Source organism: Emys orbicularis, chromosome 9 (assembly GCF_028017835.1).
Source record: "Emys orbicularis isolate rEmyOrb1 chromosome 9, rEmyOrb1.hap1, whole genome shotgun sequence".
Classification (NCBI taxonomy): domain Eukaryota; kingdom Metazoa; phylum Chordata; order Testudines; family Emydidae; genus Emys; species Emys orbicularis.
Window position 1 is genome coordinate 100133341 of NC_088691.1, and position 19247 is coordinate 100152587.

The 19247-nt window shown below is 47.0% G+C and overlaps 1 protein-coding gene across 1 annotated transcript in view; it reads right to left on the bottom strand.

Moving 5' to 3' along the window:
* VWA5B2 (von Willebrand factor A domain containing 5B2) overlaps positions 1-8413 on the bottom strand; it is a 40461-nt gene extending 32048 nt beyond the window's left edge. The window contains exons 1-2 of the mRNA XM_065410984.1: positions 8275-8413; positions 6810-6971 (exon numbers count right to left, since the gene is read on the bottom strand). Of these exons, the coding sequence (XP_065267056.1) occupies positions 6810-6971; positions 8275-8413 (301 nt within the window). The remainder of the gene's footprint in view (positions 1-6809; positions 6972-8274) is intronic.
* Between the last annotated feature and the right edge of the window lie 10834 nt (positions 8414-19247).

Genomic DNA, 19247 nt, shown 5'->3' on the forward strand with positions numbered 1-19247 from the left:
GTGCTCCTTCAAAGCCTCTCTGAACCGTATAGCTCTGCACTGAGCTCTTCTAATAGCCCTTGCATGTGGCTGTTCAAACTCAGGAGAAAGCCGCTCTACCTCCACCCCAGCTGCAACTTTCCCCCTTTGCTTCACAGATATTATGCAGGACACAGCTGATAACTATAATCATTGGGATTTTTGTCACTGAGATCTAATCTTGTGCGTAAACAGCACCAGCATCCCTTCAATCTACCAAGAGCACATTCAACTGTCATTCTGCACATGCTGAGCCAGTAGTTAAATCTTTCCTTGGTGCTGTTGAGATGCCTGGTGTATGGCTTCATGAGCCAGAGGACAAGTGGTAGGCTGGGTCCCCCAGGATCACTATTGGCATTTCAGCATTGCCAATGGCAATCCACTGATCGGGAAAGAAAGTACCTGCTTGTAGCTTTCTGAACAGTCCTATGTTCTTAAAGATGCCAGTGTCATGCACCTTCCCTAACCAGCCAACACTGATGTCATGAAGCATCCCTGGTGATCCATCAATACTTGTATAATCCTAGACAAGTAGCCATTTGTGTTGACGGCTCTGTGGCAAGGTGCTCTGGTGCCTAAATAGTGAGATGCGTGCCGTCTATCGCTCCACGCCAGTTCGGGAACCCCATTTCTCCACTATGTCCTACAAGTTGCCAAGAGTCACAGTCCTGTGTAGCAGGAAACAATTAATGCCCCTGCACACTTGCATGACAACAGCCCCCACAGTGCATTTCCCAATTCCAAAATGATTTACCACTGACCGGTAGTAATCTGGAGTTGTAAGTCTCCAGAGTGCGATTGCCACTTGCCTCTCCACTCTCAGTGCAGCTCTCACTTTGGTGTCCCTGCAGAGGGCTGGGGCAAGGTTGGCACACAGATCCCGGAATGTGGCCTGGTGCATCCGAAAATTCTGCAGCCGCTGGTCCTCGTCCCAACCTGCATTATGATGTGTTCCCACCTGTCAGTGCTCATTTCTCATGCCATAAGTGGCTCTCCATCATCTGCAACTGCTCCGTGAACACCACCTACAAGCTTTAATTGGTCTCACTATGTCCCACAGCAATCTTTGTCCTCCAAGAAATCGTCACATTCCCCACAGATTCCATTCTTCTTACAGTTCTGCAAATACCAGAGGATCATGCCTCCTGTGCTTGCAACGCTCATGACAATAGTGCAGAGCTATGCGGGTTTCATGCTTATGTCAGAGATGGCAAACTGTGAGAAGGGGTCATGGGATTTTTTAAAAAGGTGCAAAAATTATGGGATACAGATGACATTATGGGATGAAGACAGTTGCACACTGGGAAGTTGACCCCTTACTCCCGGTGACCCCTGCGCGGCTCCTTTTTGCCCCACCATGCATTGCTAACATTTCCCAATGCGCTGGATGGCGGCAAATTGCACACTGGGATACCTACCAATGGTGCAACCACACTGTGCATCGACAAAAGCATACCTGGTCAGTACGCCAACGCAGGGAGCCTAGTATGCACGGGCCCAAGCGATATATTAACTGCAAGAGCTTTATGCCGAACTGGATGTGGAAGGTGAGGGGCAGCCAAATGAAGGAATTCAATCAGTGGAGTGGAGTGGTCAGGAAAAGAGGATGGATGTCAGCTTCAGTGTTCACGGTGGAGTAGAAGGGAGAATCTGGGAGGCCAGAGGAGAGGAGAAGGTTGCAATCATGGCAGGAGATGACAAAGAGCAGGTTTTGGTGGGGGAATGGAGAGCCAGGGATGGATCTTTGAGATCTTATAGATCAGGAACTGAATGGATCTTTTAACATTGAATGGTGGGGAGCGAGAGACAGAGAGAAGGAAACGGAGGATGTTCCCAGAGGAGAAAGATGACTTCATCACTGCAAAAGGAGGGGGATGGTTTTAGGGGAATACATGGAGTTCAGGTTCAAACATATTGAGTTTGAGATAGGCTATGTAGGGGATATTTGGGCAACCAGAGATGTAGAACTAAACTTTCAGAATGAAATATTGGAGATGTGACATATCCAGGAGGAAAGACTGCAGATATGAGATGGGGCAGAGTGGGTGATGGTGGTGGAGGAGAGTTAGACTTGGGAGTCACTGGCAAAGAGATAGTAGCTGAAACTATTGGGACAGATGAGGTCACTCAAAGAAAAAGCAAAGAGGCAGAAGAGAAGGGGAATGAGAACAGAGCCTGGATCTTCAGGGATGTCAATAAACAGAGGGAGAGAAGAGGAAAAGAAGCCACTAGGGGAGACACTGAGGGAGTGCACAGAGATAGGAGGAGCAGTAGGACTGAACTGAGAAGCAGATGTCCCGGAGGAAGAAGCAGTAGTGATTGACTGTTACAAGCACCAGAAGACAGAGGAGGAGAAAAGAAAGGAGAGCCTGAAGATTATTAATGAGCTAAATCAGCAGTTTCAATGGAGGAGACAGGACAGAAGCTGGCTTGCATGGCATACAAGAGAATTAGAGCAGATGACGTCAAGGCAGCTGGAACTGGTGGCACATTCAAGTTGCTCGGAGGCAAAGGATAGTAGTGAGACAAAGTCACAGAGAGGTTTCTATAGGCTCATATTCAAAAGCTGAGGGAAAGCAATTAAATGTTAATGGGGATGAGAACTGTCCCTTTTTCAAAGACAGCCTGGCCCAGGACCGCAGGTTCAGGAGAATCAGCCCTCACTCACTGACAAACCAGCTGGCACTGGGATGCTGTTACTGGAGGGATCAACCCCAAATTACAGACTGTCCAACTATGGGACAGTGGATTCATGGAGGAGGAACAGTTTATTTCAGAGAACTCCCATACTCCATCACTCCTCCTACCCGTAGGTAGGACAGCTCTCACCTCAGTACCTGCCCGGACAGGGAGAAGAGTCGGTTTTAATTTGTCCTGGACAAACCTCAAAGGATTCAGTGTTTCAGTTCCTTTGGCACCATCCGGAAATTCACATGCTGCTTCTCCAAACTTTGTTGGCTGAACTCATGAGGGGGGTTTCTGGCTGGACTCCCAGCACCTCTTGGTTCCAGCTATGTTAGCATTGCTTTGGGAATCACCTTTCCAGGGGAGGTTGGGATCCCCCACCCCAGCTAACACCCAGAAGCACAAAGACAGCCTTGAAAGCTACACATCATAGGCACCGACTCCCAGGGGAAAAAATCGGTGGGTGCTTAGCACCCACCGGCAATAGTGGTGCTGCAGCTCCAGTCAGGGATCAGCAGTTCCTGAGCAGCCCCGCCTAGACCAATCAGCTGGTAGGCTACTGCACTAATCAGCTGTTTGGTGGGCTCCCCTGAATGCAGCCCCACTCTGCCTATCAGCTGTTCTGCGCCTTCTGGGCGGCTGCAGCAGAGGCTGACCCAGTCCTAACTTCAGCCCTCAGTGGGGGATGGGGACCCTCCTCCAGCAGCCTCAGAGAGCTGCTCCAGCCAGGGTTAGGGGGGAGCATAGGGCTCCCTCTGCTCTGCAGAAGCCCAGCCTCATCAGCAGCAGTGAGATCTTGCTTACCTGGGTTGGATGGCCCCGCCTCCTACGTAGATCTCCTGGGCAGGCTCCAGCTCCCAGTCGGCTCCAACTGCAGGCAGCACTAGGTGAGTCCAGGCAGAGGGAGCCTGGCTGGGGATGGGTAGGGCCCACTGCAGTGGCGGGAGAGGGGAGGCCACCATGGGCACAATTTGGGGGTGATGGGGCATGCAGAATCACTGCCACTGCCTTCCCACATTTCTGCCAGTGCCAAGCTTGGGGAAGGGTCTGTTCTCAGGGGTGCCATTGGGTGGGGGGACTGTCCTGGCCCCCACGGGATAGTAAAAATCTGGGGGCAAATCTGTCACTCTCATCCCTCCCTTCTACCCATGCATCCTTTATCCAAAAGGCTCATTTGGCACTGAAGTTAAATAGGTGTTAACAAAATCAGACCAAACAGAGTTTTTCAAAGTGTGATTTAAAATCCTTTCCCCTCTCCATCGCTCAATTTTCTGTCTCTTGACTCTTGTGACTCCATGCATCTAAAGAAGTGTTTTTTTTACCCACAAAAGCTTATGCCCAAATAAATCTGTTAGTCTTTAAGGTGCCACCGGACTCCTTGTTGTTTTTGTGGATACAGACTAACAGGGCTACCCCCTGATACTTGACTCTTGTGATGTTATCATTTCACTAGTTCTCCTGTTATCATAGGCTTTGTCTGGACTAGCATTTGTCCTCCTGTTGTAATTGATTGCCAATTGCTTATTAAGTGACTGTAAATGCTAATCTAGGTGCAAACATTTGCAGAGTATAAGGACATGGGGGCTCAGCCTGGGCAAACCACAAAACTTTGTGCTACAGAACAAACATTTGTGGAGAGCCTCAGTTATTAACACAATTAACATTTACAATCAATTGGTTCAAATTATAACAGGACCACCAACTCTAGTCTAGACAAAGCCAAAGCATGAGTCCCCCAGGCTAGACAGGACCTGGATTTTTAATATAAAAGGAGGCAATATAAATGTATTGTACTCCCCAAAACAAACAAACGTATCAACAAAACAAAAAACACCTAGCACCACAAATCTTCATGCCTTCTTTACACATCAGAAGAAAATCAAACAAAGGCACAGTCTCAGTTATTGCCCCTTTACAGATCACCTTTAAAAATGAAATGATCCTTTACATTCCTAATTCCCCAAAATCAGGGAACTGCCGACTTTGTGGAGCTGAAAGACTAGATCCGGGTGTGAATATTTGTTCCTTTCCACCGTTGCATGTACATATAGAACAGTGCTGGGAGCAGAATGGGTTAGGGTAAGAGAAAGCTGATTGGGGGAAAAAAGCCCTCAAAAAAACCTTGTCTTGAAAATAGCGACAGGGTTGGTTTAGTAGTCAAGATTTCTGAGGTCGTTTAAGTGAGATACAGTCCCACTAAAAAAATCATATAACATCCAAATTTACACTTCTTATAACTTTTTTTTAAAAAAAACAATACTTGGGGCTCAAACTATGGCTCTGATGCTGGTATTCTCTCGGGATCAATCGTGGATAATTTCCACCACCCACTTCCCTTTTGGGGAAGCAATAATTAAAAAGCTATTCAGGGGCTAGGGTAGAATTTATGGTGCAAATTTAAGTTATTTGATCAAGAGGTTCCCAATATATGTCCTCCTCCTGCATTATGAGCTTCTTTTAATTTTCAAAGTACTCTAAAATCCACATGCATAATGAGATTATCTAGGATATTGGTTTGCCACAACAGGGGCAATGGTGCAAATTTGGAGTGATTTGGTTCAGGCATTCCTCAGATACTGTCCGCCCCAATAAGAAGAGGATTTTAATATTCCAGTTGCTTTAAAACTGACAAGCAGAGTGAGATTACCTTGAACAATGGTATTCCACAACTGAAACTGAGGTAGAAGGGAAGTCCCATTAAGATGAATGGGTCATTTCACACCACCCAGAGCTATTGCGTTAGACCAGGGGTCGGCAACCTTTCAGAAGTCGTGTGCCGAGTCTTCATTTATTCACTCTAATTTAAGGTTTCCCATGCCAGTAATACATTTTAACATTTTTAGAAGGTCTCTTTCTATAAGTCTATAATATATAAATAAACTTTTGTTGTTTGTAAAGTAAATAAAGTTTTTAAAATGTTTAAGAAGCTTCATTTAAAATTAAATTAAAATGCAGAGCCCCCTGGACGGGTGGCCAGGACCTGGCCAGCGTGAGCGCCACTGAAAATCAGCTCGCGTGCTGCCTTTGGCACACATGCCATAGGTTGCCTACCCCTGTGTTAGACTATTCATCTCTTTGGAGCATCCTAATTCATCTGAGCACACCCCACTGAGGTGAATGGGCCATTCCACACATCAACAGTACTCCTGTACTGCAGAGGGCTGTGCAGAGCCCATTCCTTTACACTAGCTCCCTGAAGTAAATACAAAGTCTGGGTCTCCCTGCTCTTCTTCTTGCTACCTCCAGCTGGTAGATGTGTTCCTACAATGGCAGATCATTCCCTGCCCACAGGTGCCCTCCAATCATGCCCCCTCACTAACACCTCTTCCTCAAGAAACAAGGAAAATAACTGCCCAAAAATATGGTTAATTCAGGCCTTGTTTACACTAAAGCGCCTTTGTCAGTATAGCTATGCCAGCTAGACTCACCCCTGCTTAGTAGCTTCTTCAACTCAAGAAGTGTGTTTTAGATTCTTGCTGGCACTGCCAGTCTGACGTGCCTTCTCTGGCTTGTCAGATTGGGTTTATATCCGCTGGTGAACCACAGCGCCACTCAGACTGCTTCCCAGGCTGGTGAACCACCTGTGGTTCATTAATTTTATACCAGTGTAACTCCACTGATTCCATTGGGGTTGTTCCTGATTTACAATACTACAAGTGAGGAAAGAATCAGGCATAGACACTGACTCCATGGGTGCTCTAGGGCTCAAGCACCCATGGGAAAAAAATAGTAGGGATGGTTCAGCACCCACCAACCACAGCTGTTAGGCAGCGAGCTGGCATGAGGCTTGGGGAGAGAGGACAGAGCAGGGGCAGGAAGAGGTGGCATGAGGACGGGGCCTCGAGGGAGGGGGCGGAGCAGGGACAGGAAGAGGTGGAGTGAGGGTGGGGCCTCGAGGGAGGAGATGGAGTAGGGTGGGGCCTTGGGGCGGAGCACCTACCGGGAAAAATAAAAGTCAGCACCTATGCTAAACGTAACTTCTCAGCCCTCAGGAGGCTCTTGGATTCCATCTGTGCTTATTTGAGTAACCCTTGGCTTTGACATAATTTTAGCCACACCCTTGTCCTAATATAGCTAGGTGACCTGTCACCACCCAGCATACTTACCGTTGGCACAGAGCAATGGCTGGCCCAAACTGGGGCTGCAGTCAACACAGCAGTCCTCTGCTCGGTGTCGATTCTGGATCTGGAAGGTGATGCTTCTGCTTCCTGTCACAGCTTCAAAACCTGCTACCACCTCAGACTCCTCCAGGGGGTAGATGAACACACCTATAGGGGGCAGCGGAAAAAGAATTCTGAGGCTGAGACTTGAAGAGCTACCAGACGGAAACCAGCCTGACTCAGAATAGATTCCAACCTTAGGCTCAACATTCCCAGCCCCGATATAACACAACCCGATATAACACAAATTCGGACATAACGCGGTAAAGTAGTGCTCCGGGGGAGGGGGGGGGGTTGCGCACTCCGGCGGATCAAAGCAAGTTCGATATAACGCAGTTTCACCTATAACGCGGTAAGATTTTTTGGCTCCCGAGGACAGCGTTACATAGGGGTAGAGGTGTATTAGCTCTTCACCACAAATTCTGCTTTAGTGCTGGTGAAAGGTCCTGGAGAGCATCCACCTCCATTTATCCTCAGCGCAGCTACAGCACAGGCAATTGCAACATCAGCTTCTCCCATGTTCCACATCCCCTAACATGTCTTATCTCTGCCCTGAAGGCAACCCCTCTATGTTGAAGAGAAGAATTCAGACTCAGTTTGTTTATTCGGTCCATAGCTTCTCTGTTGAGACTCCCAGCAAGGGGGGCAAATCTGATGGTGGCTTTTGTGATGTGGTAATTGGACTGAGACTCACTAACTCACTTCACCTCCTAAACCACTGAACAGCCATCACATGGAAACGACTTTTAGTCACTACTCCCAACGTGGACAGAATAGAGCAGTTGACCTAGTGATGCAAGGTTTTGTATCCCAGTTCCAGTCCCCTCTGAGCGAGCCAGTCCTCCAACAAGGGATTTTTAACCTTCAGGATGCAGTAAGGCAACTAGGAAACTGCTCTAGATCCATTTTAGTATCTACTTAATGCACCAGAGGGTGCCTAGCCGTTTAAATGCACAACAGCCTGGCTATTTGTCGCCTTGTTGAAAGGTGACTGGATCAGTGCCTCCTGGATGCAAACCAGCCCAGATTCACTTATGATATGGTCAGGGAGAAGGAAGCCCAGTGCTTCCACCTCTTCTTACTCATGGGCTGTGCTGGGTTTGGGAAAGATCCTTCTGCCAATCTAGCATTCATGTCCTGGCTCAAGCATGTGTATTCCGCTGCCTCCTACAGAAACATGCTGGGTTTGGTTCTGCCTAGATCAGTTCCCTATACTGACTATCCTAGTGGGTCTCCTCCTTTAGCTCACTAAGTAGAGGCAAGAGTTCAAGAGACCAAGGATTAACAGGAAGAGGAGGGTGGGTGCAGCACGGCTCCACACCAAGATAGGTCAGACCTGCTCCTATAGCCCAGCAATCTGCTAGTTAAGTAGGTGCAACTTATTCTTTAGATCTAGATAGATGCATCTTACCTTCTACAGGATCCTCCCCTGAGTTGATGTAAGTGAGGTGAGCAGTGACTCCCAGGGAGTACCCGTTGGCACAGGCCTTTACGCATGAGCTCTTCAGAGGGAGAGCTGTCCAGGTAGCTAGAGAATACAAGCCTGGCATGGTCTCTAGGCACAGCTACCAGGTCCTGCCAGCTGGGGCTATAGAGAGAAGGTGAAACAACACAAGCAAGCATTGAAGTTTGGAGGCAAGGAGAGGTCAGACTGAATGCTGTCTTTAACTACCAGGAGAGGTCCAGAAGTCTGTAATGAAGTGGGGTTAAAAAGTCAACTGCAAGATTAGAATATTGCACAATGAAGCTGGTGATTTTACAATATTCTTCCTTCCACAATTCCTCCACCCTCCCTCTCTCTGCTCCTTGGGCTTCCATGATGCTTTGCTCTCCTGGATCTTCTCATCTTTCCTCTCCTCTGCCCCCTTTCTCCGTCACCCTTGACAATTCCACTATCTTCCCAATCACTCAAGTGTACAGCCTCGGGGTACCATTCAACTCCTTTCTCCCCTTCTCTCCTCACATCTCCGTTCTAATCAGGTCTTGTTACTTTGTACTCTGCAACTTCTCTACTGTCCTTTCATCTCCATCCCAACCTTCATCTAAAACCCTCACCTGGGCCTTGGTCCTCTCTCACCTCAGCTATTCAATCTTCTCCTCTCCAGCTTCCCTGAATCTCATCTTGCTCCCCTCCAATCTATCTAAAGTGCAATACCAAATTCTCCTATCACACTTCTCTGACCATTCCACTCCACCTCTGAGCCTCCTCCCTGACTTCCCCTAGCCTGCTGTATTACATACTTCTCATCCATCATCCTCACCTTTAGGATCATGTATATGTTTCTGCCTTCATTTCTCCTGCTCTCTCCTTTGCTCCTGCTACGGCACTACCCTAATTTCCCTCTCTGTATCCTTCCTCCATGCCCACCTTCATGCCTTCTCCATGCCATTATGCTCTTATACTTGGAACAAGCTCGCTCTGCTGATGCACCAAACCACCTCCTTCTCTGCTTTCAAATCCCTCTTCACAAAAAATTTTCTGGCAAGCCTTCCAATAATGAGTATTGCACAATTCCTCCAGCACCTCAAGCTCACACCAGCACTCACTAGAGTGGGGTCTCTGAACTGTGCATTGTCTGCATCTAGACTTTATTGCAAGACTGGGCCTTCTTATGTTTTGCATACTGCTGGGTCTCAAAAAACAATCCTTGGTAGGGACCTGAGGAAGGTAGCATCATGCTGCCAGGCTGAGCAGCCACTCCGGGAGTGCTCACTGGCCACAACAGCAGCAGAATTAAATGAGCCCACAAGCTAAGCAGGGCAAGGACTTCCTCAGCCCCTGTATTTAATGGAATTTAAGAGAAAAATCCCAGTTTCTGTGGCCCTTTGGAATGGATTTGACTGGGAGGAAAAGAGCAACACAAGGACTGATTCTAAGCATGGTTGGGATCAAACAGCCATGCGCTTGCTCTCTGTTTATTTTTCCATATCAGCAGCAGCTGAGCACTCAGCCTAAACTTTCCAATGAAACCAGTACTAGCTGTTAAGATCTCCAGAGGGGGCCTATATGGACACTGAAGGCAAAAGAAGATTCATCCCAGACTATGTTCCATGCTCTCTTCTGCTGTCTTTAGGGACTGGACATCAGGAGACACCAAACCATGCTTCAGCCTCAAAGCACAGGCCGTATCTGCTGTTCCCATCCCTGTCAGCCACCCACCCACAAAGGTTACCAGGGTAATTGATAAACAAGTGAAGGGAAAAAACACAGAGTAGCTAAGACAAAACAGAGACTGGAGTCTCTGTTTGTTGGGGGATTAATAATTAACAACAAAGTCAACACTACATCTGAGACAACATAGCAGGGAAGGAATTGTGGGAGGATGCATCCCTCGGACAGCTGGGATCTCAGCAATGCCCTCAGGCAGATCACGCAGAGTCCACTTCTGGCCACAGTAGCTCCCAGGCTATGCCTACCTTCTACCTGTGGTCACTTACCCTGAGAAAAGTCCATGAATGATACCAAAAGGTCAGGACACCAGCCCATCCCTGAGGCCATCAAACTTTCCCACCCCATTCCTACTTCCAGTTCCCCATATCGACTCAGAGACTTTTCCAAAACTATTGCTCTGGACAAAGGATATTCCTGATCGAGAAGTGAAATGTAACGTTATTTCCACAACGTGCCTCAAGACTCACATGGAGGGACTGCCTGAACCAACAGGCCTCACTGCTTACGTGAAGGGGCTGTTTGGCCCCTCTTCCATCAATATCCCTCACCCCTTCACAGGAAGAGATTGCATAATCCTGGAATAAGAAAAGGATTCTAGCTCAGTGTCCACCCAGAGCTGAGCTTCTTTGCAGTTGTAAGTGAATGGATCCCCAAACTGGTCAAATCAATGTATTTCCATAAAACATTCGGATATGCCGTAATGCATCTTCCCTGCAAAGAGATTCCTTTGATCCTTCTTCTCCAGACACATGCAGTATTTAGTTTGTGCCCATCCAGCTTACTACATACCTCACCTCAACTCCCACTCTTGATTCACCCAGATGCATAATGGATAGAGACATCCCAGCATCACTAACGTGTGCTATAGATTTAGCTGCTCTGAGTGCAATAGGCTAAGAGAAAAGGGCAAGGCCAGATGGAAACAAAGCATCTGGTTTCATCTCACTCCAGTGGCCTTCATCTCAGGAATAGCAGGCTTTATGAGACAGACTGTAATTTAAGATTCCATGTACCCACAATTTATGGGTCAAGGATGCATCTGTTTGGAGCACCTTACGCCACTTGGAAAATGGAGACACTGAAGTGGAGGAGTGATAAACCCAAAACAAATCTGAGGAGACAGAGCTGTGATCAAGTCAATCACTGTTAAGAGAGCAGTGGCTACAAAGGATGGGGACGATGTCCCGGAACTTTACAGACGAGCATTAGAAAGTACGTACAACCCAGGAAAACACAGATGATCTGAGATTGCCATTACCATGCCATCCACCTACACATCCCATAAAATGTAATTACCAGACAACTTAGATTAGTGCACAGATCCTAGGAGGCTGGGGAGTGTGAATCTTGGTAGTAATCCAGCCCTGGGTGTGGAGCCTGCTGCATTTAGGAGCTGGAGTGTGATTCCTAACACTAGAGTCCCGGGGTGAAATCCTGGCTCTGTTCAAGTCAATATCAAAAGTCCTATTAACTTGCACAGCGCCAGGATTTCACCCTGATGTACAGGTCCTCTTGGGCTCAGGAGCTGGGAGTTTGAGTCCTGGCACTATTGTGGTGCTGTAGTTCTGGGTGTCATTAAAACTGCTCTGAGGATGATCACAGCAGGTTAGCATTAGAGCTCTGGTGGGGTTCTAGAGCACAGTCGTCCTAATAGGGAACTGCCAGAGGGACACTCCCACTGCTCCAAGTGCCAGCTGGCATTGGGAAGCCAAGCTCATGTACATCTGTTCTGATCATGCCCTCACTAGGACCCCTTGAGCATAAGCAAAGGGAAAAGAAGGCATCAAGCAAACCATAGGAAGCTGTGGGGGGCTCAGACACATTTCACCTCAGAGCCACTCCACTTGTTCCCAAGACAGTGTGCTTCATGCGCAACCAGTGAGCTCGCTATTTGCCAGGCCCCTGATTGGCCAGAGCTCCATTTAGCTGTTTACCAGGGACTTACCACAGAGGCTGTACTGGCTGCTTTTGATCACAGTCTTTACGTTTATTCTACCAAAGTAAACAAGTCCCATCTGTCCCTCTCATGTTTTATGTAGGTTGCAGTGAGCCAGTTGGTAATGAATAAAAACAGATCCACAGGTCCTCACCCTGTGCCCCTCCTCCTCCTATTCCCCCATTGGGAAGCAAAGGGTCTGTGGCAGTGACTGCAAAGACTGTGGGTTCCTACTGCTCTCCCCACAGCATCTCCTGCAAGACAGGTCAGGTCCCCTCACCTGAGCAAGGTGTCAGCCCCTTTCTCTTATTCTGGATTGCCTATCAAATGGTACAGAGGGAAGCATAACTTGCTAGCTCTTTATGTCTCCTACCCCACTCCTGCTTGTCACTTCTACCTAAGGGAGCTATTGTTAATATCTATTTCAGCTGGCAGGGGAAAGAGAATCGTAATTTAAAGAGCCAGCATCCCTGCTATGGATCAACTGATTCAGAATCCAGGGGAATAAGCTGTGTGTTGGGAAACAGCCAGGGAAGGTGAGTGGTTGACAGCATCTGTAGTAGATATTGAGAGAAGGGCCAAATCCAGGCCTAGTGTAAGGAAGTGGAAATCCACTGAAGACAATAAGAGTTAAATCTACTTAAACCAGATCTGAATTTGGCCCAGAGTGTCTGTGAGATCAGGCAATGATAATGAAGTATAAGATACTCTAGCTTCTTTCATCCACGGATCTCAGAACTTTCATTTAAACATTGATTAAGACTCACAATATTCCTGAGAGTTTATTCCTACTGTATTTTTTAAAAAATAAATAATAACCTGACATTTCTGTTGCTCCCTTTCACCTTAATGAATCTCAAAGCACTTGCCTGACTGTATTCTAGCTGGAGTGATGGGAATAGTTAAGGATGCTCAAGTGCTTAGAGTCTGAAGAGTCATTTTCAGAAGCTTGTAACTGGGTCAAACTTTTGCGTGTTCTGCTGAAATTCAGCATGTATATTTCTGTCTAATTTTCCCAAGTTATAATGGTTTTGCATATGCAATGGGGTTAATTTTAATATGATAAAGCTAACAATCTGCCATGCTTCATTTGCACTACACACAGGTACATAGGCAAACCCAGTGGAAACTTCCACTGAAAAGGTGATGTCATAACATTACAGTGGACTTTCACATGCATGTGTAAGAAAGTAAGAAAGTAAAGCAGGAAATCAATGTTAAGGCCATGGTGTGTGGGGGATATTGTATGTGATGGTGCATGTAGAGTGAAGCCAGGGCTTCTATCTCATTGATTGCACATATTATACAGGACAGAGCTTTCTAACACTGTACACAATACAGGGGGTTTGTTCATTGTAAAAAAGTAGGAAATTTCAAACAAAAGGGTTTGATCTTAAGCTGGTGAAAATCAGGGCAGCATGCCAATTTACCATACTCTTTAATTACATGATCATGATTACTTCCCCACAGACCTAGCCACATTTAATGACCAGGCTGGACATGGAATGAGGCAGGAGTAAAGAGGACCCAAACTTCATTCGCTGCTGAAGTTTTATAGCATGTAACAAATTAATTCAGGACCACTGCCTAACTCATTGTCGGAGTTGGAGGATGAGCAGTGTATGGGCCCAGAGGCCATAAACTGAATGAAAAGGATAAGAATAAATATTGAACAGCTGCCTCGTTCACTGAGCAACAGCTATCTAGCACACTGTGTGAGGCAGGGATCCTGCAGAAAAGCTATATGTATAATTACAGATTATCATAAGGCACATACACAAAGAAGCAGAGCTAAAGTTGTGCAGGCAGCCAGACTTCGAATGCTTCACTTTGCAACCTTAACACACTTTAGGATACATCAGGTGCTGGAACAATTTGTATAGTGGGGGTGCTGAGAGACATTGAACCAAACTGTAAACCCTGAATATGCTGGAAACCACTTCAAGCCAGGAGGTGCGGCAGCACCCCTAGTTCCCGCACCTATGGGATATATAAAAAGTCCTAAACTCAGCTGTGATAACACTCCCAACCCTGGGGTGGAATGTAACCACTGTTTAACAGTGTCCAGTGGCAATGCAGAGTAGTTTAGGGCAAGACATGAACAGAATGTTGTGTCCAACTGCCTCTGCAGGGGCAATGTGGGGAGACAGAATGTAATCATCCATGCTGGAAGTTAGCCAGTCAAACCCCAACTCATGTAAAACCAGCCACGGGATCCTTATTGAACACAAGTGGTTAGGACTTTGGTTTTACTCCTCAGCCAAAAGACAGAACCTCCAGCAGCACCGCACCTACTGCCATTAACTTTGCCTGAAGAAACAACTCCAGATTGTTCCCTCCTGTCAAGTATCAGAGGGGTAGCCGTGTTAGTCTGAATCTGTAAAAAGCAACAGAGGGTCCTGTGGCACCTTTAAGACTAACAGAAGTATTGGGAGCATAAGCTTTCGTGGGTAAGAACCTCACTTCTTCAGATGCAAGTAATGGAAATCTCCAGAGGCAGGTATAAATCAGTATGGAGATAACGAGGTTAGTTCAATCAGGGAGGGTGAGGTGCTCTGCGAGCAGTTGAGGTGTGAACACCAAGGGAGGAGAAACTGCTTCTGTAGTTGGATAGCCATTCACAGTCTTTGTTTAATCCTGATCTGATGGTGTCAAATTTGCAAATGAACTGGAGCTCAGCAGTTTCTCTTTGGAGTCTGGTCCTGAAGTTTTTTTGCTGTAAGATGGCTACCTTTACATCTGCTATTGTGTGGCCAGGGAGGTTGAAGTGTTCTCCTACAGGTTTTTGTATATTGCCCTTCCTGATATCTGACTTGTGTCCATTTATCCTCTTGCGTAGTGACTGTCCAGTTTGGCCAATGTACATAGCAGAGGGGCATTGCTGGCATATGATGGCATATATAACATTGGTGGACATGCAGGTGAATGAGCCGGTGATGTTGTAGCTGATCTGGTTAAGATCAGCTACAACATCACCGGCTCATTCACCTGCATGTCCACCAATGTTATATATGCCATCATATGCCAGCAATGCCCCTCTGCTATGTACATTGGCCAAACTGGACAGTCACTACGCAAGAGGATAAATGGACACAAGTCAGATATCAGGAAGGGCAATATACAAAAACCTGTAGGAGAACACTTCAACCTCCCTGGCCACACAATAGCAGATGTAAAGGTAGCCATCTTACAGCAAAAAAACTTCAGGACCAGACTCCAAAGAGAAACTGCTGAGCTCCAGTTCATTTGCAAATTTGACACCATCAGATCAGGATTAAACAAAGACTGTGAATGGCTATCCAACTACAGAAGCAGTTTCTCCTCCCTTGGTGTTCACACCTCAACTGCTCGCAGAGCACCTCACCCTCCCTGATTGAACTAACCTCGTTATCTCCATACTGATTTATACCTGCCTCTGGAGATTTCCATTACTTGCATCTGAAGAAGTGAGGTTCTTACCCACGAAAGCTTATGCTCCCAATACTTCTGTTAGTCTTAAAGGTGCCACAGGACCCTCTGTTGCTCCCTCCTGTCAACTTTCTGCTATTAGTTTGCTGTCTCCTTTTTATTGGTGTTGTCTCTTACTCAAGATCCAGAAGGTTAAAAGCTATGCTGACCCACCAGAGGGGATCCTACAGTTCTGAGCATGTGTGCCAATACTGGGGTGCATGTGGAGAGTGAATTTCCTTCACAGCTCAGAATAGGGGGCCCCCAGGTCTAGCATGGGCGCAGTGGATTCTCTTGTCCCTAATGAACACAGTTTCCACCCAGCCCAATTTCAGATGTTTGCACAACGGCCCAGATCCTCAAAGGTATTTAGGTGCCTAATTTCCATTGGTATCAATGGGAGTCAGGCACCTAAATATCTTTGAGGATTTGGACCAAAGTGCTCACCTTTGTGTTCTTGTCTCTAGTTGTCTCTGCACTGTAGGTCTCACAGACCCACCTGAAAATAAAGGAAGACTTGCCTTCCCTAACAGTGCTGGAAATCAGTCCTCTCTCTTGCTTCCCACCAGGAAATCCCCAAATCACCAGACCAGGGCTGAGCATAAGGTCATTGACGGCAGGGTCAAACCAACCCTCACATGTGCAACACAACACTTTGAGGAAAACCAAGGACAAGCGTGAATGTGCAGATAGCTGTGGGTGAACACACAAAATTGCCATGTACCCACACTTACAAGGCACCCATAAGTGCAAACGAGGGGGAGGAGTCAGGCACAGTGGGGGAGCAGGGGGAAGAGAATTTTCCTGGAGACTCTGTGATAAGGACATTAGGCTAAGTAGGGATTATCCTGACCCTTTATGGGCTGCACTGGGATCACCAGATCTCAAAGAAGCAGTTCCCACTTCCGACTGGCAAAGAGGGAAGCTGTCACAAAAGGTGAAATAAGAAACGCAGCCCTGAGTCCATTGAGACAGAGCCACCCACAAGTTAATACACATATCGGACATTAAAAAACGGGGCCTCCTGATGGGAGCCCCCATCTGTTCCCAACCACATTGCTCAGGTGGGCAGGGAAAAGTGTCATGTTAACAAAGTGTCAGACAGAAACCAAGGAAATACCTCAAAGTCTCTTTGGCTCATGATGCCCCTTCATGTCCAAGCCACTGAATCTTAGGGGAGTTTGACATCAAGAAGAAACTCACTTGAGCACCTTTTTCATGCGGACTGATCCCAGACAAGCTAAAAGTCTCCATCCCTGCATGGGCGGTGGGTATAATAGGTCAGGGGAATCCCTGCCTTCCCTGAAGCCATTCATCAAATAGAAATCTTTACAACAATAATCCAATGCCAGGAAACAGAGATAACTTTCTTTTCAGCGTACCATCAAAGCTGCTAATTCTCATGCCATTGATCCCCAAGCCCAGTAACTCTTACCAAAAAAAACCCCACAAAGACACCCGAGCGCACTCTCCCCACTTCTCAGCAAAGCCTGATGAGCCAAAGCAGGGCTGGGGGGCAGGCTCCACCCTCCTCAGATATCGGGGACTTGTAGAGTATAGACCAGGGAACATTTGCTAATATACTATGACATATTATCATACATAATTAAAACTACACTTGTCAAATACTTAAGGGCAGGTCAGTCTGCGATGCTGCGGCCTTGACTGGAGGGTTATTTCATGGTGTTCATTTGCTTTCTTGCTAATTCAGAAAATTTATTACCAGTCTGCAATGAGTCTCCCAGTCAGCCATGAAAAACATAAGCAAGCAGAAGTCAGACACACACGTGTCCCGTTTAGGGGGTCGCTGGCCACAATTTACCCCCAAGGGTTGGGGGGGAGCCTGAGAAAGCGAAGGTCTCATATCCATCCCCCCACCACTAGACCTTGTTCAAACCTCCCATTTTCTGCCCTGCAAAGTTGCCTGGCAGGACTGAGTGTTAAGCACTTACCTGGAGGATGACACAGAGTCTGCAGTCCCAACTCGCCCAGCTTCAGATGAATTAGAAACACATAAGAAGGGGGAATGAAATCAGCCCAGTTCTGGATGGTGCCCTGCCCAGGACACTCACTAGAAGCCTGGTCTTTCCTGCCCCGCAGGCTCTTCTTTCTCCTCTCAAGAGGAAAATGATGTGTTCCCTCCCCAGCCTGCTCTCTCTCTCTCTCTCTCTCTCTCTCTCTGCTGCAGACTCCCTCTCTCTCTGGCATTGGCTTCCTCAGTACTGTACTACATCTCTCCCTCCTCAGTGCCAGAAGTAAGGGAGCTGAGCAGCTCCAAGCCCAGCCTAATTAAAGGGCCATACGCACTGGTCTGGCAGCAACTGGGAGGGGATGGAGCCTGCTCTGCATGTGCTGTCTTGTTTCTCAGGGGGATGGTGAACCTTGTCAGAGGTACTTGAGGGACAGGCAGAAAAGCAGTAGTGAGCTACAGACTTACACACACAACAAGCAGATTACAGCAGAGACAAGTCTGATCCTTTTGATCCCCGTCTGCAGGCCCAGCTCAGAGGTGTCAGGACAAATGCCTGTTAGGCGGAGGAGGTGAAATCCCAACATATTGCTCATGGTGTGCACAACCCTGGCTCTTATCTACCTCAGACACCAGAGTACCCAGTCCCACCCAGGACTCATTTACCAACTTTCCCTGCCCATAATCCCAGCATTACACTGCAACCCACTACCCAGATCAAATCCCTCACCTCAACTGACTGAACTCTCTCATTTAATTATACTAGCCCCAAACTTCACAGAGGCAAGAATCCAGACAAGCCCTATTGAAGTATTAACACACAGCCTTGTGTCACAATACCAGAAGTAGGTCTCAGCTCCCACGGAGATCCTCATTATAGCAAAACTGCACCACAACTAACCATCAGCACTAGGAAAGGATTGCACAGAATGACAACAGACTCCATAGATTGTCCCAAAACTCAAACTCCAAAAGCTATTTGGAGGTTCAGTTCAACATTTTAAAGCATTTATTGTGAGCCTCTGCACTTCCTGCTTTCATCAGAGTGAAATGCCAGCCCAGAGGCAAGCAGGAAGCAGGATAGCAGAATCTCTAGGGAGAGCCCAATCTCATAAGAACATAAGAATGTCTGTGCTGGGTCAGACCAATGGTCCATCTAGCCCAGTGGCCTGTCTTCTGACAGTGGCTAGTGCCAGATGCTTCAGAGGGAATGAACAGACCAGGGCAATTTTGAGTGATCCATCACCCGTCATCCAGTCCCAGCTTCTGGCAGTACGAGATTTAGGGACTCCCAGAGCATGGGGTGGCGTCCGTGACCATCTTGGCTAATAGCCATTGATGAACCTATCCTCCATTAATTTGTCTAATTCTTTTTTTAACCCATTTATACTTTTGGCCTTCACAATATCCCATGGCAACAAGTTCCACACTGCGTGTTGTATGAAGAAGTACTTTTTTTTGTTTGTTTTAAACCTGCTGCCTATTAATTTCTTTGGGTGACCCCTAGTTCTTGTGCTATATGAAGGGGAAAATAACACTTCCCTATTCACTTTCTCCACACCATTCATGACTTTATAGACTTAAATCATACCACCTGCCCCCTTAATCATCTCAGGAGATGCAAGTTCACCCAGGAGGGGAAGAAGGACAAATCTTGTGGAAAAGGACCCAGTCTGAGATTCCAGCCTAGAAGAGAGCAGCCAGGAAGGTCTGGAAATTTCCATTCCAATCAGGATCAGTTAAAACAGGCAAAGTTTTGGATAGTTTTCTATACTGAACTCCCATTTTATGGGCTTCTCTGTCACTATGTTATAGCCCTGCCTATGCTGTTACCCCCTCTTTGTAGAGCTGCTTATACAT